At 44.2% G+C, this 25,338-nt stretch overlaps 1 protein-coding gene across 1 annotated transcript in view; it reads left to right on the top strand.

Annotated features, from left to right (window-relative positions):
* Nucleotides 1–25,338, top strand: part of NSUN7 (NOP2/Sun RNA methyltransferase family member 7) — a 1,092,683-nt gene that overhangs the window by 684,636 nt on the left and 382,709 nt on the right. The window contains exon 7 of the mRNA XM_044061490.1: nucleotides 16,005–16,215. Coding sequence (XP_043917425.1) covers nucleotides 16,005–16,215 — 211 coding nt within the window. The remainder of the gene's footprint in view (nucleotides 1–16,004; nucleotides 16,216–25,338) is intronic.

Here is a 25,338-nt window from a genome sequence, read left to right as displayed (position 1 = left end):
ATATTTTTCATTAGGGTGCCAGCCTTTCTATGGTTACAGTTCAGCTGGCAGCTATCTCCAGTTTTCATATAGGAGACAATTTGGCTTCCCCAGCTTCTTCCAAGCTTTGTAAAACCTTATTCGGCCCCCAATCAAGGACCCTATGCCACCTTGGGATCTTACTCTAGCTCTACAAGCCTTGGTTTCTTCCCCCATTGAACCTGTAGCCACAATGGATTTGCAATTTCTGTCTTGGTAGACAGCCTTTCTGGTTGCTATTACCTCGGCCAACAGAGTGTCAGAGATTCAGGCCTTATCTGTTAAGCCTTCTTATATGTTATATGGTGTTCCATAAAGATATGGTGTCCTTACGCACGAACCCTTCCTTTCTCCAGAAAGTGGCTTTGGAATCCAATGATAATCAGGTTATCAATCTCCCTGTTTTCTTCCCCAACTTCCAGAATAAGGGAGAGTATAAATTGCACTTGCTTGATGTTCATAGGCAGTTGTGTTTTTATTTTCATAGAACAAAGTATTTCCGCAAGTTGGATCAACTTTTTGTTTCCTTTTCTAAGCCTTTCTTAGGGAAACCAGTGTCAAAGGTGACTATCACTCATTGGATGTCTCAGTGCATAGTTCGGCCGTATACAGCCAAAGGTTTATCTCCTCCAGGTCTAATTAAGGTGCATTCTACTAAGTCTATGGCTACTTCAGCGGCCTTTTAGTCTAGGGTTTCCTTGGATGACATTTGTTCTGTGGCTACTTGGGCATTTTTGCACATATTTATTTCCCACTATAAGCTGGATCTCCTATCCAGAGGCAGGGCATCCTTTAGCTCTGCCATACTTCGGAATATTCTTCCTTGAGGACCTTCCAGGGTCTTGTGGTAGCTGGGGACTCTGTCCCACAGGTTGAAGAACAAATGAAAACAACAATTTCAGATAAAGACGTTATGTACTCACCATAACATTCCATCTGAGTTGTTGCTTTTCATTTGTCTTCAACCATCCCTCCCTCCTTCCCCCCTGCCTTTTGCGGGCTGTGTGGTGCACTGGGTGGATGAGACATAGCCCTTGCTTTGGCAAGCCTTTGTCTTTCCTATATTGCTTTCAAGGTACTGATACCAAGGTGTTAGGCTCTTGGTTAGGTCAGGGTGTTGTGGTCGGCAGCAAACTTGATCTGAGGGGAGGGAGACAGGGGCATTATCGGTAGGGGAGGAACTTGGAGCTCAGATCTGATGCTAGAAAATGTGGTCAAGTCAGATCTGTGCTGGATCCGAGTTCCCACAGGTTGAAGACAATGAAAAGCAATAACTCACATGGAACGTTATGGTGAGTACATAACTTCTTTTTATGTGAGCTACTTAAAGTTAAATGTTGAAGGAGAGTTCAATGTATCGGGAAAGCTACAATTTGTTCTTCCCCGTGTTGTTGCCCGGATTATTTGATAGGAGTCTGTATTAATTCCACAAAAGACATATTCATCGAATACGTCTTCAGCAAACACCAGCTGCCAAAATTTACTTCAGCGAACTGCGTAATTTTTCCCATGGTTCACAAACACTTATAGGTTCATAGGTTGGTACTAGGCAATCGGCCCTAGGGCCTATACAAGCCTAGCCATAACAATTCCCTGGCTATTTCTTCCCACACTATTTACTTCCCTGGACCCCTGTCTAGCAGGGCGACTGACATGATCCCCGGGGTGAATTTCCTTTCTCCCATCCAATCGTCAAGGTTCCTTTTGAAGAGGGCCAAAGAGGCACTGTGCTTGACATGTATGGGCAGTCTATTCCAGAGTCTGGGGAGTCTCTGGGTCAGGAACCTATCCCTCCAGCATGTTTTGTTTATTGTGATGTAAAGGTTTAGATTCCTGGAGCTTGTGTCTCTGAGGGATTGGGATTTCTTTAAGTGTAGCATGTCCAACAGCTCTGGGTTTGACATGGCCTTGTATGTTAAGCAGAGATCACCTCTGAGTAGGCGATATGTGACAGAGTATAGCTGGAGTTTTTTAAGGCGGTCAGCATAGGGCATCTGCTTTAGGCCTGTGATTCTTTTAGTGAAGTATTTCTGCGGCCTTTCCAGTTGTTGCAGATGTCTTGAGAAGTACATATCAAATGGGGCGTTGTATTCTATAATGGGTCTAATGAGGGATGCGTACAGTGGGACAATGACCTACATTTTTATGGATGAAAAGCTCTTAGTGATGAGATGTGCCACATAGAAGGATTTCCTGACTGTTGTGGCGATGTGGTTATCGAAGGTGAGACCACTGTCCACATGTGTCCCTAAGTCTGTTATCACACTTTCAGTGTTTAGTGTACTGCCACCTATGAGGTAATTCACGGGTACATGGTTTTTCCCAAAGGGGATAACTATACAGCCCCCCACACTCTCCTAACTATATATACCAACTCTGAGATCGCACCACAGTGGGGAAAAGGACAAAGTTAAGGTGATGGCCAAGTCACTCGATAACTTGCCAACTGGCTTACTGACAGAACCCACTCTGTAAAAGTAGCTGACTCCAAGCTTCATAAGTAATGAAGGCATGCATCAATCAAGGTTCTCCAAGGCCAGCTATGCTCGCACGACTCAACTTTTTAAATAATGTAAATATTGTGAATAGTTGTCTACTTCAAAAAGGTGTATGTTAAGCAAGCATATCCAGAATTCCTCATTTGATGTATGTAACTGACTTGCACACTCAACACTTCAGTGCCATTGCTCAAAGGAAACTGTATAACCCTTAACCTCTCTCTCAATGAATTCTAACTATGCTTGTGAATATTCTTATTTTTAACTCTCTTTACAATGTTATCTTGTATACTCCTGTATTTTATTGTAACTGAATTTGTATAATGCTTTCTTGGAGCTTTTCTCCTCGGGCCTCCACTGAAAATGGGTCATGCTGGCCCAGTGGACTTTCCCGGTAACCAAACTGGAAATAAATAAAATAAGTAAATTTCTTGGCATTGAGCTTGAGCCCATGGCTCTGGCACCAAGCATCTGTTTCTGTAAAGCCCTTTTGTAGAGTATCCACATAATTTGGGGATTCAATAATGGCTCCCAGTTTGGAGCCATCTGCAAACTTTGTTAGCCAGAGTCCCTTAGTGTTGGCCTGTACTTCAGAGTAGTAGATGCCAAACAAGTGCAGTCCCAAGACTGAACCCTGAGGTAATCCACTTGTCACTTGTCTGGAGCTGGATTTGGAGTCAGCTACTTTTACATTGTGGGTTCTGTCAGTAAGCCATTTGGCAACCGATCGAGTGACTTGGCCATCACCTCAACTTTGCCCTTTTCCCCACAGTAGTGTGATCTCAGAGTTGGTATATATAGTTAGGGGGGTGTGGGGGATGCAGCCCCCAGTTGGGTGGATTTGATTTAGTCCAGTGTGTGTTTCGGATGGTTGGTGGGCCAAGTATTTGCAAACAATGGGAAAAAATTCACGGTTTGCTGAAGTGAATTTCAATGGCTGATGTGCACTAAAGACGTATTCGATGAATACGTCTTTCACAGAATTAATATAGACCCTTGATCATGATGGTTTTAGTGTGAGGATTATAATTTGTTTATACATAGCTTTCTTTCACAACATTTACCATTGCATTTTTATCATTTGTCTTCACAAGCACTCTTTTCTATGGAAATGTCTGGCCTTGGAGAACCTTGATTGATGCATGCCTTCATTACTTATATTGGAGCCGCACTTCACTCAGCATTGCCACCTGTGCTGTAATGAGACTAATGTTGGCATGTGAAATTGTTCGATCTCGCCGTTTGTTCTTACGTACGGGTTCGGAGCCGACCCTCTGCTCCGAGTCGGCCACATCGCAAGCTCTGCATCTAAGAGAAGCTCGAGGACCAGTTCCTATCCCATGATCCCCTGCTGCTATCCCCCAGATCTAGTTTGCTGCTGCAACAGGTCGCGTAGACGGAGAGCTCAGGCCAGTAAAATTTTACTTATTCACGTTAAAAAAAAAAAATAGCTTTTTTATTAATAAGTTAGTTTAAGAGTTGAGTGTGTGTGTTATTTAGTTATATCCTATTAATATTAGTAGTTATAGTTGTAGGAGCGGCTGCTCCTAGGCAATAGGCTGTTTTTTTCCGTCAGGGCTCTGGCAGAATTTTTTCTATAATAATACTGTTTTTTGTAACACTAATCACATATATATATATATATATATATATATATATATATATATATATATATATACATATTTACTCTTAATGTGTTTTTGCAGTTATATTTACATAGTTTAGTGTGGTTTCCTGTGTGTTTTCTACATTAGTGTTATTAGTGTTATTATACTTAAACTTAGCTTGTAGTTATGACTGAAAAAGCTAAATCAGGATTCAAGCGCTGTCAATGTGGACAGAATATGTCCATTACGGACAATCATACTTCCTGCGTCTACTGTCTTGGCCCTCTCCACCTTCAGGAAGACTGTTCCATCTGTCATTCCTTTAGTGAAAGGGTCATGATGGAGAGACACAGGAAGCTTATTGAGAGGGGCCTTCTAAAGCCCGATTTTCAAGAGGCCTTAGAGAAGGCCAACCAGGCATCGAAGTCTTTGAAGGTATCGGAACCCAAGTCTTCGGCCCCAAGCACCTCGATCAAGATTCAGTCGCCGGCTCCACAAACCTTGGAACCGAGCATCGAATGGTTGTCTCAAATCGAGGCCCAGGTCTTGGAGCCGGTGTCAGAGTTGCCTCCGTCTTCAATCCTTCGCTCGGTGACCTCTTCGACCCATTCTTCCAGGGCGATGTCCGACACCGATGTGGGTCGAGTGGTACAGAAGCTTATGGAGAACACGGCTCTGTCCAAACTCATTGCAGTTTCGTCCCAGTTGGTTTCGAAACTTGAAGCCCTCCCTGTCCCACCCATAGATCCTCCTTCGAGACCCATCGAGTCTTCGGAGCCGGGAGTCGAGGATCTGATATTTGTTGATCCCCCGGTGTCGAAGCCTTCCTTAGTTCTGTCGGCACCACTGACGTCGGCACCCTCGGAGCCCGTCGAGGGATTTCGGAGCCGACGGTCTCTCCTTCTCTCCTTGGTTCCGGGGTGGAGAGTCGGACTGAACTTTTGGTGCTGACTCTTCCCCTCGGGGCCTCGGCGCAGATTAGCTCGGCTCCATCCTCTGGATTGGAGCCCGTGGCTCCGGTACCGGGAAAGCTACCGTGTTCTTCGGATCCAGTGGAGTCCTCGGCCCGGGGCTCCGGTGCCTTCAACGCCATGAGGAAGGTCTTGTCTGGTCAGACACTCACATCATCAGAATCCACTTCTCCTTCCCTGAAGGGACCGTGTTCTGCTTCTGCGCCCTCGATCCCCACCAAGCGTAGAGACCCAATGCCTCAGTCATCCCCAGAGGGTGAACCCTGTTCCTCGGAAGCTTCACCAGATGTCCCCTCTGATGAAATTCCGAGGAAGAGATTGTGCAAGAGGAGGCACATTGATTACCCACAGGAATCATTAACATCGAACACCAACTTGGATGAGTCAGAGGGGTCCCCACGGTCCTCCCCTGAGGATGTCTCATTCTCTGACATCTTAGAAATTTTAAAACAGAGGGGTGGCTGGCAGACACTTGCCCCCACTGAGGACGAGTCGGTGTTGCTGAAGGCATTCGGAGCTCAACCTTCCACTTCCTGGGTGACTCCACCCTTCGATGAGCTAATGGATCTAATAGCTCGAAGGGTGTGGGAGGCCCCTGATACTGTAGAACCAGTCCCTCGAAGACCAAATAAATATATTACTGCCCCCCCAAGATAAAGCTTACCTTACCAAGGGAGTCCCTGTTGATGCTATGGTGGTGGCGGCAGCCACCAAAAAGGAAATGTCCGAAGCATCTTCCTCTGTTCATCCTCCTAACAAGGATTCTAGGACTATGGACAGGTATGGGAAGCACGTGTTTAGCTCAGCGACTTTTACCATGCGATCGCTGAACTACCTTACCCATTTTACCCGCCTTCAGAGAGATCTCATTAAAGAGTTGAGAGATACTCTACAGGGTACCACAGATGCTGCTGTTTCAGACAAGGTGACAGCACAGCTTAACACCCTTACTTCAATAGTTAACTCGTCCATGAGGCTCATATCATATGCAGCCGAAGGTTCGAGTAGGGCGACAGCCTCAGCGATTGCTCTGCGGAGAAAATCCTGGATGCGCCTGTGCTCCTTTGCGGAAGCCTTTAAGTCTTCTTTTACTAATGCCCCCTTTGATGGTGCCTCCTTGTTTGGGCCCAAAGTGAAGGAGACACTCACTAGGTGCGAGCAAGAGGGAAAGACCCTGTCTGCCATAGGGGTCCGTTTTTTCACCCCCTCTAGACCGTACCCCAAAGGGCAACGAGGCGGGAAAATGTGGTTCCGGAAGACTCAGGGATCTTTCCAGTCTGCACCTAGCGATACCCCCTCCAGAGGCAGAGGAGGGGGAAAGAATGGAAGACGCCACCCAGGCGGCAGAGGGGGACCGTAAAACCAGGGCGACAGGGATACCGTCCCTGGGAAGCCCTTCCAGCACTCCTGAGTGGAGGCCCAGCTGTCCTGCTCTGGAGGCAGTTGGGGGTCGCTTGGCTTTATACCCGGAGGCCTGGCTAAATCTCACATCAGATTCCTGGGTAAAAAGCATAATAACCAGAGGATACGATATTCCCTTTCTAAACAAGACACCCCCCCCAAAAAAGATTCCCAGATGTTCCACCCGCTCTGCGGGATCAAGCAGCCATAGAAATACAAAGGCTGTTAGAAAAAAGAGTCATCCAGCTAGTCCTGGCAGACCAAATAGGATCCGGAACTTACTCAAGGTTCTTTTTAGTTCCAAAGAAAACAGGGGACTGAAGGCCAATACTGGACCTCAGCAGACTCAACACCTTCGTGAAGAAGGAAAAATTCCGGATGGTCATGCTACAATCGATTATTCCATTTCTTCAGACGAATGATTGGATGTGCTCTATAGATCTCAAGGATGCGTACTACCACATAAAAATGGCCAGGCCATCCAGAGATCACCTGTGCTTCCGGCTGGGAGCCAGTCATTTTCAGTTTCGAGCTCTGCCCTTTGGCCTCACCTCAGCCCCCAGGGTGTTCACCAAGTGCATGGCAGTAGTGGCGTCTCACCTGAGACGACGGGGATTCCGAGTGTTTCCATATCTGGATGACTGGCTGCTTACCGCCACCACCAAGCATCACCTAGTGCAAGCCAGGGACTATACGATCAACCTCTGTTCCAGCTTAGGAATAACAGTGAACTTCGAAAAATCTTCCTTGTCGCCCTCACAGCATATCTTATTCATAGGGACGGAGTTAGATACTTCCGTAGCATGGATAAGACTTCCTCAGGCAAGAGTGTCAGCCCTGAGGGATCAGGTCTCTTTTCCTCTTCAAAACAAAAAAGTCCCCACGGTACAAGTATTGAAAGTATTGGTCATGATGGCAGCTACCCTTATTTCAATTCCCCTAGGGAGAATGCACATGAGGATCCTCCAGTGGCTCCTCTTTGCTCAGTGGTCGTTCCAACAGTTACCTTTGTCACACAGAATCTTAATCATGGAAACTTGCAAGCGGTATCTCCGTTGGTGGATAAACAATCAGGAACTGACGATGGGGTGTCAGTTTGCACTCCCTGCCCCCATAGCCACAATAACCACGGACACTTCCCTGATAGGGTGGGGGGGACTTTTTTCAGGGGAGAACAGTCCAAGGAGAGTGGTCGAAAATAGAGTACAACCTGCACATCAATGTCCTGGAGCTGAGAGCAGTGTTCTTGGCATTGCAACACTTTCACGACTCCTTACCTCTGGGAACAGTGACAATTCAGATGGACAATATGTCAGTAGTCTGGTACATAAACAAACAGGGAGGAACCAGGTCTTACCCCCTATGCAGAGAGGCCCTGAGAATCTGGCAATGGGCTGTGTCCACCGAACGCTTTCTAATAGCAATGCACATCCCGGGAACATCCAACGTCATAGCGGACAGGTTGAGCAGAGCCATCCTGTTACCTCACAAGTGGTCCCTCAAGAATCAAGTTGCGGAGGACATCTTCCGCAGATGGGGCCAGCCTTGCTGCAATCTCTTTGCTTCCCCCTTGAACGCCAAATGCAGAAGCTACTTCGCCATACTTCCCCTCGGGTGCCCCCAGGGATGCACTGGTACACGATTGGCCCCCAGGTCTCCTCTATTCCTTCCCTCCTATTCCATTAATTCCCAAATTTCTACAGAAAGCCAAAGGTCTGGAAAGGATGATCATCTTGATAGCACCATTTTGGCCTCGACAGATCTGGTTTCCCTTTCTTCAAGCTCACCAGGTGGAGGAACCTTGGACTCTGGACCCAGTGCCAGACCTGCTGACCCACTCGTCAGGAGTTCCTCACCCATCTCTTCAGTCCCTCAAACTGACAGCTTGGCTGCTCCACTTCCCAACCTAGCCAGGTCGAACCTTTTATCCCCAGCAGTGCAGCACATTTTAGTTTCTTCCCACAAAGCCTCCACAAGAAAGCTGTATAGGAGCAAGTGGAAACGTTTTGCATGTTGGGCCTCCAGACAGGGTATAGACCCTTTAGTGGCCCCTATTCACAAAATTTTAGAATTTTTCTCCATGCTCTTTCATCAAGGGTCCTCGACGTCCACGGTAAGAGTTCAACTAGCTGCCATATCAAATTTTCATGTGGGTGAAGGGGGAGCTACAGTTATGTCCCACAGGCTTTGTAGAGCATTTATGAAGGGTACATTCCATCTCAGGCCACCCATACGAAACCCGGTATTTCCCTGGAATTTGAATCTAATGCTGTCTCAACTTATGTTGGAACCCTTCGAGCCAGCTTCGATGTGTCCACTTAAGTATCTATCCTGGAAAACTCTGTTTCTGGTGGAAATCACTTTAGCTCACAGAATCTTGGAACTACAGGCATTGTCGATTAGACCCCCGTATATAGTCTTTCACCCAGACAGGGTCACCTTGCGTACTAATCCATCCTTTCTGCCGAAAGTATGTTCAGTATTTCACATTAATCAATCCATTGAGCTTCCCACTTTTTTCAGGAACCATTCTAGTAAACTGGAATGCATGTTACACAAATTGGACGTCCACAGACAGTTGAGATTTTATCTGGACAGAACCAAGGAATGTAGGAAATCTGATCAACTTTTTGTTTCCTTTGCGGAAAATAAGAAAGGACTGGCAGTGTCAAAATGCATGCCAGACTGTATAAATTTTGTCTATTCATCTTCCAAGCAGTCTCTTCCGTTCAAACCTAGAGCTCAATCTACCAGGGCTGTGTCCACTTTTCTGGCCCACGCCGATCATTTACCGTTGGATACCATATGTGCGGCAGCTACTTGGGCCAAACCTCATACGTTTATTACTCACTACAAAGTGGACAGGACCTCCAGGGACAGGGCTTCCTTTGGTTCTACGGTTCTCAGGAATGTTCTTCCATGAGCCACCCAGGGTTGCGGTGCTAGGGACGCTACCCGTACGTAAGAACAAACGGCGAGATCGAACAATTTCACATAAAGAAGTTATGTTCATACCATAACGTTCCATGTGAATTGTTCATCTCGCCTTTGTTCTTACAATCCCTCCCTCCATCCCCCTCCACGTTCTGGAAGAAAGGTTATGACTGGTGTCTGGTTACTTTCTTTGGGTTACCTGGCACTATCTGCTTCCTTTAGGTGTACTCATTTCTGTATGTCTTTCTGTATATAATTTGAGTATTCAATCTCGTGTGGACGAGAGAGTTGGCAAGGGGTTAGTTATGTTGTTGAAGTCTGGTTTCTTAGCAAACTAGATCTGAGGGATAGCAGCAGGGGATCATGGGATAGGAACTGGTCCTCGAGCTTCTCTTAGATGCAGAGCTTGAGATGTGGCTGACTCGGAGCCGAGAGTCGGCTCCGAACCCGTATGTAAGAACAAAGGCGAGATGAACAATTCACATGGAACGTTATGGTAAGAACATAACTTCTTTTTTCTCAGCCAAATAAGGCAGCTGTAGATAAAATGGCTGGACCACTTCAGTTGCACTACTGAGGAAATAAATGCAAATGTTATAATTCATGAATACAGTGCTCTCTTCTTGAAGATCTGTAGATGTTCTTTGTGTTTTACTGTTGCAGTCCTCACCTGTGGGTTATCCCTGCTGTGGTAGCCCTCGGCCGGCCCGAATACCAGAGTCAATGTTTTTGTGCGCCGGCTGCTGTTCCCTCTAGTCTGACGTCGGATCATCAGTATTATAAAGCAAGGCAGTCAATGCCATTACATCAGTCTTTCTTGCCATGGAGCCTGTAGCAGAAGCAGTTCACACAGGTGCCAGTCGGTCGCTACCAGAAGTCGAATTTCGGCAGAAAATGTCTAAAGCTAAGTACCCCATTGGGGACCTTTTTTCCTGCTCTAACCGATGTCCGAAAAAGTTAACAATTATCTCACCTGTGGAAAGCAGATCCCACACCAAGACTTTCATTCTTACTGCATCACTTGTTTAGGCCCAGACCACGACGTCCCTTGTTACTGGTTCTGTGCCCTTTTTAATGTGAGAACCATTCGCCGTAGAGCTCTTTTTGTAGACAGTTATTTTCATATTCCATCTTCGAATTCCAATATGGCGTCCATCAGCCAACAATCCGCCGACATTCCAAAAAAAGTAAAGATAGAGACAGGCCACACAAGGCTAAGCCTTCCGACGAGGCTACTGCTAAGCAAGTCATCAGTTCTCCGGAACTCAGTGAGGCGCTTTCGCAGCCCCTGATTGCGACTCACATTCTGCGCAGGCCTCTGTCAAGACCCTTTTGGAGTCCGGTATGCCGCAGACATCCACTTCGTCTTCTGAGCCTTTGGCTGTCTCTGCCTCGGTTGGGTCCGGAGCTGTGACCCAGGCACTGGCTTCAGAGGAGTTTGTTCACACTAACGATTATAGACAAAATCCGACGTCTTCTCTTCCGACTACCGTTTCTCAGAGACCGATGGATTCTCTCAGGCCTCGAAGCCAGGCCACTCCTAGGAAATCTACTTCTAGCCACCATCTTGCTACTGCTCCCCCACTCCAAGCTCAAATGCTTAAAATGGTGGAGTATCTCATCTCCCTTAACCAAGGTACTCAAGCCTCCACTCGAAAAAGGAAAAGGGTTCCTTCTCCAGAAATTATGACAGACCATGAGTCTGCAAAATCTGATTATTCTGCCTTTGAAGAGGAACAACAGCCCTTAACTGTTTATGAAGATTCAGATACAGAGTAATCTATACCCTCTGCCTCCCCTCCAGAGGACCTCTCCTTTGGGGAAACCCTTCATTCGCTCAGAGAACATTTTCAATGGGAATCTCAGGACTACCCACAGTCAAAGAAACAACTTAGAGAGTTTCTGGACCTGCCCCAGCATAGACCCCTGGTCATCCCACCTATTCTAGAAGTGGTGGATGATGTTTTCTTTGAATCCAGTTTAGTCCCTGATACCCTGCCTCCTGCTCCAGCTAAACCTGACAAGTACTACAGAGTACTGGATTCTCACAAATACCTGTACAGGAACCCTGCTGCAGACCCTGAGGTCATTACACAGGGACCCAAAGGAGCTAAGACTAGTTCTGCTAAGAATCCTCTTCTTCCTGACAAAGACTCCAGAGCTCTGGACAGATGGGATAAGAAAGTATACACCTCTGAAACCTTAGCTATCAGAGCACTCAATTGTCAGTTCCATATGTTAAAATATCAACAACACACTTTGGAACAATTAAAACAGAAGATTGCTACCTCTCCTGACTGTGCCAACTCAAAAGAGCTGGCAGAATTACTACACTCTGCTTGTCAAGTGGCCAAGCACTCATTACAGTGTGGATATGATGCCCTAGAAGCCTCTAGCAGGGCAGCAGTGACAGGCTCTGTTATTAGAAGACTTGCATGGCTGAAAGAACAACCTCTCCCTAATCAGGTCAAGTCTAAACTTATTGATGCACCCCTAGATAAGGAACGCCTGTTTGGGGAAAAAGCAGAGGAGGTGCTTAAAAATATGGAAGACAAAGCAAAATCTATGCAAACAGTAAAAGATTTCTTTCAAGTTCAACCACCCAGATTTAGCAGGAACTTCCCCTCTAAGCACTGGGCCTTCCCTGCACCCAGCAGACAGGGCCAAAGTAAGCCCCGCAGGGACAGGACATCCAGGCCCCTATCCCAGGGCCAGCAAAGAAGCAAACAATGGACCACTTCCGCCTCCAAGGCAGGGAGTTCTAAGCCAAGCTTCTATGGTAAGCACTCACAGTGACTCTCTTTCCCCTCTCTGCCCTCCTTTCACTCGTCTAAGACTAGGAGGAAGGCTCACCCTTTTCAAGGACAATTGGGTCTCTATAACCAAGGACCAGTGGGTATTAAAAATCATTTCTCAGTGATACAGATTTTCCTTCAGTGAACTCCCAATTCCAAGAGGGTACCCAGACCTCCCCCAAACCAGTGGGCATAAGTATTAAAACAGGTAAAAACACTAATATTCCAGGGGGCAGTAGAACCTGTCCCTCTGGAGCAAACAGGAAAAGGTTTTTACTCCAGGCTATTCCTTGTTCCCAGAAAAGAGGGCACTTGGCACCCCATCCTGGATCTATCCAAACTGAACACCTCCTTGGTGGTCCCCAGATTCAAAATGCTAACCTTGCAACAGCTGCTGCCTATGCTCGCATAAAATGCCTGACTGGTGACACTAGATTTAAAAGATGCCTGTCTCCACATCCCCATCAGGAAATTGTACAGAAAATTCCTGCGCTTCAGAGCAGGCAGTCAGCACTTTCAATTCTCTGCACTGCCCTTTGGCTTATGTACTTCTCCCAGAGTGTTCACCAAATGCTCGGCCCCGGCTATAGCTTTCTGCAGACAGAGAAATATACAGATTTACCCTTACCTGGACGACTGCCTCATTCAGGCGAACAGCAAAGAAAAGTTGCTCCAAGATTTTCTCTTTGTCAAAAAACTCTTAATTTCCCTAGGGTTCACCAACAACGAGAAAAAATCAGAGCAAAACCCCACTAGGAAAATTGTTTTCCTGGGAGCTGTGCTAGACACAGCAACCGTAATGGCCTTCCTAACCTCAGAAAATCAGAGCTTCCTGCCTCTCTACTTCACCCAGCTGGCTTCCAGACGTCACCTCACTTTAAGGAAGTTCCTGCAAGCCCTGGGATACATGGCATCTTGCATCCTTCTCATCAGGCTTCACATGAGAAAGCTTCAGTGATACTTAAAGAACCTTTGGTGTCAGCACTCTCAGTCCCTAGATACCACTCTCCCACTAATCCCTTGCATAAAGGACACATTTCTCTGGTGGGCAGAGGCCTGTGCCATGAACAAGGGTCTTCCCTTCATCCTCTGCCATTCCAGCCAGACAATCACCACTGACTCCTCAGACAAAGCTTGGGGCACCCACCTAGCAGGCAAGTGTATCCAAGGCCTTTGAAACGCCCAGTAACTTCACTTGCACATCAACCAGAAAGAAATTATGGCAGTGCAAAATGCTCTGACTTCCTCCCAATCCCATCTCAGGCCAGGGGTCCTCCTTATAAAAACAGACAACAACACAGTAATGTGGTACATCAACAAGCAGGGGCGCACCCAATCTTACCCCCTGTGCAGGTTAGACATGAGTCTGTGGCTTATAGCCACCTCCATGGGGCTACACCTAGTTGCCCAATACTTACCAGGGATCAACAACACACTGGCAGACCACCTAATCAGAAACTTACTGGACCCCCACGAAATGCAGCTCCACAGAGAAATATTTTTTCAAATCACCCAGGAGTGGGGGACCCCAGTGGTGGACCTCTTTGCCTCGCACCTCAACCATCAGTTGCACAGGTTTTTTACCAGGGAGTATCACCTCCTAGCTTGGAAGGTGGATGCCTTGACCTTCCCCTGGAGCTCCCTCTTTGTGTATGCATGCCCTCCTCTACCCCTTCTTCCCAAAGTTCTGATCAAAATAAGAGAGGAGAGACCAAAGGCCATCCTCATCGCTCCAGATTGGCCCAGACAGCATTGGTACCCCTTACTACGAAGTCTGACCTTACAGCCCCCCAGGCTGCTTCCCCTAAGGTCAGACCTCTTGTCCAAGGAGAGGGGGAAGGTACTGCACCCAGACCTACAGACTCTCAAACTTTCAACATGGCTCATACACTAAAAACTAACAAGAAGTCATTGTTAAGCAAACAGGTCCTGGACATCATCACAGAGGCCAGAAGGCCCAGCACAAGAAAATCTTATGCAGGAAAATGGAAAAGATTCTGCTCCTGTAAACAATCAAAAGGGGGCAGTGCCTCCCAACCTTCCATCCCTCTCATCTAAGATTACTTAGCAGAGTTGCTCAATAGTGGCCTCTCCTTCTCCTTAAAATCCATGCCTCGGCCATCTCTGTTCATTATGATTCAGACCCACCCCTCTTCTCTCATCCTTTGATTAAGCAATTCCTCAGAGGGGCTTCTAATATCAGGCCTCCCAGAAGACCTCCTACTCCACCCTGGGAACTGAATTATGCGTTAGCGAAACTAACCTTACCTCCTTTCGAACCTGCAGCTTCAGCAGAATTGAAATACCTCTCCTGGAAGACTGTCTTCCTGCTAGCTATCACCTCAGCCAGAAGGTTCTCAGAACTTCAAGCTATCATGGCTGTCGAGCCTTTCATAATTTTCCATGTAGACAGAGTCTCCCAGAGGATTAATCCCTCCTTTATGCCCAAGGTGGTATCTGATGTGACCCTTAACCAGGTCATACACCTTCCCGCCTTGTTTCCCAACCCTCAAAACAAGGGGGGTAGAATTCAACACTCACTAGACATGCACAGACAACTCAGATACTATCTGGACCTCGCTAAGCAATTCAGAAAAACTGACCAGCTTCTTGTAAGCTTTGCCCCAGGGGCAGAGGGGAAGCCCATCTCCAAACAAACCATTTCCAAATGGATTTCACACTGTATCCATTTTTTGCTACAGACTACATGGGAAACCCATCCCTAGGTCAATCCGTACCCACTCAATTAGGGCAACCTCCACTTCCACTGTCTTCCTCAAAGCAGTACCTACCAGAGTACCTACCAGGGATATATTGGAAGTTGCCACCTGGACCTCTGTCCATACCTTTACAAAGCATTACCACCTACCTCTCTTTTCAAAGTCTAGGCAGGGTTTGCCTCTACAATTCTGCAGGGCCTCCTGACCCATACCTAGGACTCTATCTATCCTTCCACCATTTACCTCAGCTTTGGGAATCCTCCCACAGGTGATGACTGCAACGGTAAAACATGAAAAACATAGTACAGTTATGTACACTTACCATAAATGTAGATGTTCGAGTGTATTCACTGTTGCAGTCTTGGTTTCCCTCTCTCCATCACCCTTTTCACATCTTCCCGTAGGTGGACACATGCTTCCTAAGGTGGCTCATAGCCACCAGGACCACTTCTCTCTTTTCACTTGTGCTTCTGATGGGTTAGGGCAAGAAAAACTGATGTAATGGCATCGGTGGCCTTGCTTTATAGTACTGACGACCTGACGTCAGACTACAGGCGACAGCAGCCGGCGCACAAAAACATTGACTCTGGTATTCGGGCCAGCCGAGGGCTACCACAGCAGGGATAACCCACAGGTGATGACTGCAACAGTGAATAAACTCGAACATCTACATTTATGGTAAGTGTACACAGCTGTACTTTATGATGAGTACCTTACTGTACTTTGTTTTTAACACACTTTGAGTTCGAGTGAATGTCAGTACTGGGTGCTGTACTGGTGAGTATGCTGCCCTTTAACCCAGTTATAAGAGTGCTAGTATGGAACTTTGGAGGTTTTGTTCCCATGGGTACTGGTACTGATCTGTTTTGAAGCTGGGCAGTATACAGAGAGCTTCCCAGTTGGTTGGATCCACTCCAAAAGTCCCTTTGCAAGATCTTCAGATATGGTTAGTATACATCTCAGACTTATCTTGCAGATATAATTTTACATCAGTGATTCTTTACTTCTATTCTCTTCTTAGTAATTCTGTGTTATTTGTTTTATTTTTTTTTTTTTTCAGGACAGGTCTTACAGTCTTGCAGTACATTCAGTCAAGGCACTGGTGAACCTGGATGATGATATCCTAATTACTAATGCAGGTTCAGGACTTACCATTGCTCACATGTCTTCACTTACCAGTCAAAATTTGTGTCGAATCTTTGTGTGTGGAATCAGTTCAGAATCCCAGGAAAAAGAGCTACAGGACCTCTTCAGAGAAATGGACTGCAAAAGTATGTTTAATGTTTAGCAACAGGATCAACTTCAAAATGTCTGAAGAAAATGAACTGTAATTACAATTCCTGAATGTGTTTAACTTAACTCTGACTCATTCACTGCATTTGAGTTTTAATTTCCTAGTAACTTAGTTTTAAAAATGAATGTACAGCTCAATAAGGCTTGCCTGGGAGGTTTGAGTACATTGAAAGCTACTTCCCTGTCCAGAGAAATGGCAGAGAGAATCTGGTAGTGCCTGGAAGTCAAGTATTAATGAACTGCTAATGTGTTTTGGGAGCTGGGACAGCTCCTAGGGTAGTCTGGCAGCTAGTGCAGAGGACTAAAGTTCTGACTTGGTAATAATCTGCTTCTTGTGCCAAGGATAGAATATTTGAATCTTTCTACATTCAGTTGCCTGCTGTGTTTCCTTGAGTAAGTCACTTAACCAGACAGTGCTTTGGGGCAAGTGGGGACTGAGGATAGGCTCTTTAATAATCTGTACTGCATGCCTCATAAATATCAGTGATGTGCATGATGACATTATTGCTTGTCCCAAGCCCATTAAAAAAAAAAAAATTAACCCCAGTGACCAAACAGGTTGACAGACATTGAATGCTGCTGGTGGGAATTCTGCAAACAGTATTGCAATAGACTGTGTGACTAGTCAAAAAAAAAGCCTTAATCATTGAAGGAGGAGGTTTTGTATGTATGGATGTATGAGTATGTATGTGTATGTATCTATGTGTGTGCGGGGAATAGTATATGAGAATACATAAATATGTGTGGGGGTTGGTATATGGGAGTGCATAAATATTAGTTGCACAGATTTATCTTTCCTTTTTTCTGTCTCCTTTGCATATACTCTCAGTCAGCATTGGGAATTGTGATAATTTATGCAAACTTTTGTAGCTTTGGTTGAAAATTTGTATGTTATGCAAGTTTGACTATAGCAGCAGTCATTCCATGTTTTATGGGAATAAAATGTGTGCTGTATTAGAGGCATGCACTTCACACAGAATATCGTCCCAAGACTATATGTATATGTGTTTGTGAAGTTATTGGAATGGGCGATTAAGTATTAGGTTGACAGCTGTATAGTCAACCTCATATGATCAACTAAACAGCTTAACAACTGATGTATGAGACTGCACAATTCCCAGGGTTGGGAAATTTGTCTTTACCCCCATATTTGTGTGATCTTGGAGTTAGTATATATAATTATCAAGGGATGGGGTACAAAATGATGTTTTTGTTTTCCATATGCTGAGGCGGTTTCTTAGCACATGCATACTAATGTGTCAAGTTCCATGTTTTTAACATTTTCTGATTAATGTTGTTGCAGTCATCCTTAAGTGTTTTCTGTATTCTATAGTGCCTTCATGTATATGGCAAACATATAGTTTTATCTTAGAAAACTCTTTTGTAGCATATTTTTTTTACTTGTTCTAATATGTTTATAAGATATAAATGATTCTTTAAACTTTCCCTTACTGAGCATCTATTGAAGGCTACCTGATACTCAGTACAAGTTGGTGGTCCAGCCATTTTCTGCTCTATTTCTTTTCCAGCATTATGCTGGATCAGATTGAGAAAGCATGTTCAGGTGTTCTTTTGTTTTCATTATTTTAAGTTTGTTCTTACCTTACAAGTCATGGGCTCTGCTGAAACATTACTGGTGTCCATGTTTGAAGTAGATACTTGTGTCCATCTGCCACTTATTTTGCCTTCTAGCTCATCCACTGTAAATTATTTAATGAAGCTATCTGTCAGAGGTGAAAAGTCATGGAAGATGTCTTCCCTTGTAAGAAACTTGCAAAGATAGAATTATGTGTAAACTGCACAGTGGCACAGAAAATGGCACAGAGGCTTGACATCCATATATGTTGCCATCAGCCTGCATTCAGGAATGGGCTTGGTTCACTGGCAGGACCAAATGCTGGTGAAGGGATGAGATGGAATGAAATGGACAACTGCCAGCTGACCTATCCCAAAGAAAGGGTTCAGGGGAAACCACTGCCTGTGTGACTTCTGATGTAGTAGTGAGTAGCAAGACATCATGACATAATTGCAAATGCTACTCTCCCAAACTAGAGATTCCAATGGCTCCCAGTGCCACAATCTATATCTCTCTCCATTGGATCCATTGCTGCACAGACACTACTGGTGTGTTAACTTGAGGAGCCTGCCCACTGTTAGCATTACATTGTGGGGTAGTATGGTTAGAAGCACTTGGAGCATTCAGGATATGTGGTCACAGTAACTAAGGTGTAGTACAGCAGGAGGTGAATGCAAGCCAGGTAGGGAGTGGCAAAAAAAAAAAAGGTGGAATCATAAGTCTGCAGAGGTAGATGGCACTTGGGAGACTTCAGTGTCTAGTACCTTGTCTTCCAAAACTACAGATCAGTACTCTCATTCCGTAAACATTGTCTCTGTAAACATAAGCAGGGGATCGATATGTCTAGGAAACTGTTGTCAAGATGTAGACATGTCTGCAGAGGTACCTGGCATTGGGGGGACTTTGGTGTGTAGTATCTACTTCTCCTAATCTACAGATCTGAGAAATCATTCTGAAAACGTTAACTTTACAAAAGCAAACATGATCAAGAGGTTCATGAAATCTTTGTCAGAGACTCTGTCACCGAACAGACCTGTAAGGAAGATCAGCCAGCGTTAGCCTTCCTACTTCCCACCGAGGTTTCTTGTGTGTGGCCTTTCTAGATGATTTCTGGCCATCCTGCATCAGGGACTATTCTTCTTAGATTTATCCCCCTTTCGGTAATCTCTTGACATCCACAGATATGACCTTCTACGAATTTGCCATCAACTACAGCTCTTCCAGTTGTCTGTATGCAGTAGTTGCCATTTAGGCCATCAGTTGAATACTGAACACTGGTGTCTGATATCTGATGTCTGCCTTGCTCTTAGTTGTGGAGTGTTACTGTGATCTTCCTTGCCCCCATACATTATAACAAGAGCATAGCAGCAGGTGTGTCCTTAGCTTATCCTTTATGTGGTGCACTTTTGATTACAACCTTCTGGGTACTGTTATGCAATATAAGAACATTTGGTTATCATGCTTACTGTTCCTTTTTCCTTTCTGTGGTGTTATCCATTACCTGTCAGCTGATGTCCATGATTAGTCTGCTATCTTTGCATTAATAAAAATTCATAAAGAAATATATTTCTGTGGTTAAAGATATGTGCATCTGCCTGTTTAAAGCCCAAAGAATTCTAAGTTGATTTACTATACAGTAATGACGTCCCACATGTGGATGATAAAATAGAGGACTGGTGTCTGACGTCCACTCAGGAAGAGTCTTCACTTTTGTTTAGAATCATTTTATGTGCCATCACCTAATTGGAGTGGATTACTTAACATCAGTCACTGACTTGTAATACAAATTCTGGCACATCTAAGGGACTTTTAGCACATCTTTTGGGTAGCACTATCATATTAGTTGTGTTTTTGATTTGTGGCCTTCAAGTAATATAGTCTTCTCAATCTTACAAGCAAAACTTTTATCTCCTGCTCAGTTATCCAGACTTACTTTGAGTCTGTCAAGTTTCCTAGATAGTGTTAAATAAACTGAAATCTTGCTTCAAATTCTTAATATAGACTGAAGTAAAAGCATGTGCATTAACTGTCTTATTAGTCTTGATGGCAAAACTTGTTCTGATGATGATATGTTTTAGTACTTAATGTAAAAGTCTTTTCCCACCATTGTTGTCAGTGCTTTTTCCATGAGATACTTATTAAGCTAAACAGCATTTACCTCATGCTAACCTATAACCCACGTTTTATCATTTTGTAGTATTAATCCGGTAGGAGGGAACAGGTTGGAGGGGATAGATCAACAAAGTTGCTGTATTTAGACAATGTGGCATCAGGCAAAATCTGAGCAAGAACCTCAACTAAAGATAAGAGAATGGCATGCAAAACTTAAGGCACATGGGATGAAACTGAGTACAGATAAGATGGTGGTAATTTCAGCAAATGGGAGAAATCAGAAGAAGCTGCGAACTGAGATAGAAGTGAAGATAGTGGAACAGGTTAACAGCTTCAAGTGTCTAAGAGAGGTGGTTGAGGAGAGTGGAAGTCTGAATGAAGAATCCTAGGGGCTGCAGCCAACTGACACTGAGTGTCAGGTGTACTATATGACAGAAGTATGCCAAAGAAGCTGAAAAGTAAGGTGTACAAAACAGTGGTGCGGCCAGTACTACTGTGTGGTAGAGAAACCTGGGCAATAAAAGTAGAGCAGTTGAAGAACCTAGAGGTGATGGACATGAAGTGCCTGTGACAGGTGGTAGGATGCACACTGTGAGAGAGATGAAGAAATGATGACATAAGAGCAGAGGCCAAAGTTGCTCCAATTGCAGAAAAAGTCAAAGAGCACAGATTATGGTGGTTCTGGCATATGTGCAGAAAAGCAGAAGACAATCTGGTGAAAAAGATTTGAGATGGGCAGGAAGAAAGCAAGCGGAAAGAAGGACATACAGCAAAGAGGTAGATGGATTCTGTAAGAGAAGACCTTCGACAACCAGACATGAGTGTCGAAGAAGGCAGAAGAATGGCAATGAATAGAGAGAGATGGCAACAGCTGACACGACATCCAAACCCATGTAGGAGAATAGGGAAAAGGGGTTGATGATGATGAACAGATATCCTTAATTCCAGGTCTCCCCTTTTCCATCCCTGCTCTGAAGCAGTCATTCACTACAGACCCTACATATTTTGCATGGAGAGCAGTTTTAGGAGAGATGAATGTGCATGGGGTGTGGGACACCAAGGACAGAGGCAAAGACATAAATATCAAGATGATCAAGGCACTCAACCCTCTGAACCATCTTTGCTCCCCGGGACCTTTTCAAGTGGCAACAGACAATACCACAGTCATGTGGTACATCAGTTAAGTAAGGGAGAAACCAGGTCATACGCTCATTTGCAGACTAGAAATGTTAGCTTGGGATATAGCTTCACAGCACAGTCTCACTCTAAAGATATCCCACATTCTGTCAGAGCAGTACTGCGTGGCAGACAAGCTGAGCAGGACCAGGGCAGACCCTCAGAAATGGAAACTAGATCAGGGTGTCTTGCATGATTTGATCCCTCTGTTGGAGCTCCTCAAGTAGACCTTTTTGCCTCCTCTTTAAACAGTCAACTGGCAAGATTCTGTTCCAGTACTCATTGCAAGAAAGCCTCGAAAACAGATTCCTTTTCTTTTTCTTGGACAGGAATATTCCTGTATGCTTTTCCACCCTTTCCATAATATCCAAGGGTACTTTTGAGGATTAAGAAGGAATCCCCAAAAATCATTGTGGTGACTCCCTTCTGGCCCAGGCAGCCGTGGTTCTCCCTTCTTTTGGAAATGATCAGGGGCAATTACCACTTAGCTTCTTCACAGGTTGGATCTACTCACTGAAGAACAGAGGTATTTTGTATGCTCCGACATCAGTCAAATTCAGTTGACTGCCTGGGTGATAGGATTTTAAATTAATTTTAGGCACCTGTTTACTGAGGACATGCTGCAGGTACTAACTGAGGCAAGAAAACTTGCTCTTAGAAAGTCATACATTAGCAAATGGAAAGGTTTTCTTGTTGGTGCCAACAACATAGCCAGCACCCATTCAGGGCTAGTTATTCTCTGGTTTTACAATGTTTGTGTGAGTTACTATCTTATGGCCTTTCTTATTCCTCTGTCAGGGTTCATTTATCGGCCATTTCATCATGTGTGCCCATGGAGCCTCCTCTTGCAACACAATCTCATGTAAGGGGTTTTGCATAAGAGGTCTCCAAGAAAACTGGTGGCACCTCCTTGGGATCTTAATTTTGTGTTAGAGAAGCTAATACTTGCTCCATTTGAATCACCTGGTCTGTTTGACTTGATGTTCTTAACATGGAAAACAGTTTTGCTGATTGCTCTAACCGCTGTAAGAAGAGTATCTAAGTTGCAAGCTGTTATAGTGAGTCAACCTTATCTCATTTTCCAAAGGGACAAGGTTTCTTTAAGAACTAATCCTTCTTTTATGCGTAAAGTGGTATCCGAGTTTACTTTAACCCAAACTGTCCATCTCACTATTTTCTTTCCTGAACTTGAAAATGAGGGAGAAATGATACTCCATATCTTGGATAACTTAGGTACTATCTTGACAGAACTAAATATTTCATATCTTTGGATCAGCTTTTCATTTCTTGTGATGGTAAAAAGAAGGGACAACCTGTGTCAAAACAAACTATTTCCGAATAGTTGTCTGAGGTTATTACCTTTTGCTATAGTCATCATAACAAAAATATTCCAGGTAGAGTCAAGGTCCAGTCTCCCACGGCCTTGGCTTCATCTATGGCTTTTTGGAAAGGGTTGGATTCTATAAGTATTCTAGAAGCTACCACTTGGCCCTCTGTACATACTTTTACAAAGCAGTATAAGCTTGATTCCTTCTGTAGGTCCAGATCACGCTTTGCTAGGATAATTTTCCAGGGGCTCCAGGACTCTTCCTCATTCACCTCCCAAATGTAATTAGCTAAGGTAATCCACCCATATAGCTAATGCTGCTGCAGCAGTGTTCAGTATAATGGGCATAATACAGTTGTGTTAGTAAAACTTACCACAACATTAAATGTTCGAATGATCATTGCTGCAGTAGTCACTGCATCCCTCCATCAGCCTTCCTTTTTGTTGCGTTTTTTTATGCTAGGATGTAGATATTTATTTTTTTGATGTTCCTAGCATTGTCCTTTCAGGGCTCAGCCTCCCTCTGTCTGCTGGCAGGAAAGTTTTGAAGGGCTTCATGCCCAAACTTGTCTTTTAGTAAGCTCAGATTGAGCTGCCTGACTGTTTGGGCTTGGAGAAGGTGCCCTGAAACTTTGGAAGCTGGCTGTCTGTTATATCCTTGGCAGGATATAACCCGTATAGCTAGAGCTACTGCAGCAGTGATCATTCACATTTCTACTGTTATGGTAAGTTTTACTTACACAACTGTACTTTATCTCAATCCCCCGTCAAGGATTCTCTTTCTCTGAGACTATTTACAGAACTTGCCATTGTTTTCAGTGGGAGAACACTGAAGTTTCAAAGTTTCTCAGAAAATACTTTGAAATCTCACAACTGGAATTCCTAGAATCCCCTGCCATTTCCCCCAGTGTTTCCAGCACTGGATGATTTGTTTGTCACAGCATGTGGTTTTCCTGATAGCCAGCCTGCTGCCTCTAAAAAAACAGGAAGAATGGACAAAGCTCTTCAGTTTTTCAATTTTGTATGCACTCGTCCTAGACCTGACCCAGCAGCTACAGCTTTAGTGCTGCCAAGCATTGTGTTAACTGTAATCCTTCCCCTTCTGACAAGGATGGTAAAACAATTGATACGTTTGGCAAAAAGTGCATGCTTCTGCAACTTTAAATTTAGAATTTAGAATTGTTAGGCTCATATGTTAAAGTTTATTCTGACTAATTGTGAAAGTATGATGAATGTTTTATCTATAGTTCCTTCCTATGAAGAAAAATCTGTTCTGTGTGGTTTAGTTTCTTATATTTCTCAGGTTACTACTCGTTGTTTAACATGTGTTTATGACTTTATAGTTACTGCATCCAGTGCTGTTGCCACAGGTATTGTGTTGAGGAAGTTTGCCTTAATGAGTTCTAAAAATCTCCCAGAGGATGTACAAAAATTAGATTTTAAGTTCACCTTTGCATAGAAATTTAGTTTTTGCCCCCCCCCCCCACTGTGATGGGTGCAGTAAGCTGATACAGGGAGTCTCATATTTTTTCAGACCTCCTTCTGTAATTTTTTCCAAGGGTTTTTCTGCTCCCTCACCCAATTTTGGCAAGAAACAAAACAAACAACTTCAGCAAAATGTTGGTAAGCAGATATTAAAAAACAGTGACAGGGCGGTTCCAAAATGTATGCAAGACCTCACCACCAAACAAAATAAAAAAAGGGACAGTCAAATAAGTCAGAATTACTATGTAAGGGACTTTGTCCCACCCACCCCTCACCACCATACCCCCACCCCCACACCCCGCACCCTACAGTCCCTTATCCCTTCCAGGTCTTAATCTCCATTTCCGTCTTTTGAGTTCTGAGTCTGGTTCAGCAGGGATATAGAATAAATTGCAAAGAAATCCCTGCTTTCCAGGGAATTATTCCACATCTACCAGACCAAGCTCCTCTGCTCCCTTCTGTCTTATAGCACGTTTTCTCAAGTGGTAATAGAAACAGTTCCTCCTTCCCAGTAGGGAAGAGGTTTTATTTGAGATTAGTGCCCAACCTTTCTTTCCTAAACCAGTTTTCCTCAACCCACTCCTGTTCCTCCTGTGCTTCCAGCATTGGGGGATGTTTTTATTGCAGCCTGTAACATGGCTGAGAGCTAGATTGTGTAAAGTTCTACAGTCTTAACAAATTTCTATTTTCTGCTCCCAGATCTGACCCTTCAGTGATTTCCTTAGAAAATTGTGCTGCTGCTAAACATTTGGTAAATTCTAATCTCTCCCCCTTCTGGTAAGTATGGAAAAGCTTTTAGCTCTCAATGTCTTAGCACAAGAAATCTGTACAAAGCCAAAAATAATAAAGGGACAAATGACCAAAAATATGGACAAATTTTATATACTGCTCATTTAAATTTAGAAAGTTGCTAGAATAAAAGGTTTTGGGTTAGCATGCATTTTCTGGAGGATATAAAGTTTGATGCTCAAATGTCTGTCATTATTTAATGACTTCAGTCCTCGATGATTTGCCAGAAAATCAGAAATTTTATGAGGAACAGATCAATAATAGGAACCAAAAATATGCACATTCTGCCGAAATCTGTACAGTTGACAGGTACGTGACAGATATGTGAAAATTATATATTTCTGCAACACGTATTTTTAGAATTCTTAATTATAAAGCTCACGTTAAACTTTTTGCTTGCATCATTTGAGAATATGAGGAACATTATAGACACTTTCCCTCTTTTGAAGAAAATTTTTCTATGAATATACTTATTGTCATACTTCTCAACTTTACCAAATTCCTCAGAATTTACCAGTTTTGAGGGCAAAATAATGGGGTTTCACAAATTCCAGAGTGGCCCCTTCAATTCCAGATTTTTTTTTCATTTTTATTTGCAATTTTATGTTACAGCCAATGTCATCATGCATTGCCAGA

Source organism: Protopterus annectens, chromosome 2.part0, assembly GCF_019279795.1.
Source record: "Protopterus annectens isolate FY-2018-M chromosome 2.part0, PAN1.0, whole genome shotgun sequence".
Taxonomy (NCBI): domain Eukaryota; kingdom Metazoa; phylum Chordata; order Ceratodontiformes; family Protopteridae; genus Protopterus; species Protopterus annectens.
This window is presented reverse-complemented; position numbering and strand designations above follow the sequence as displayed.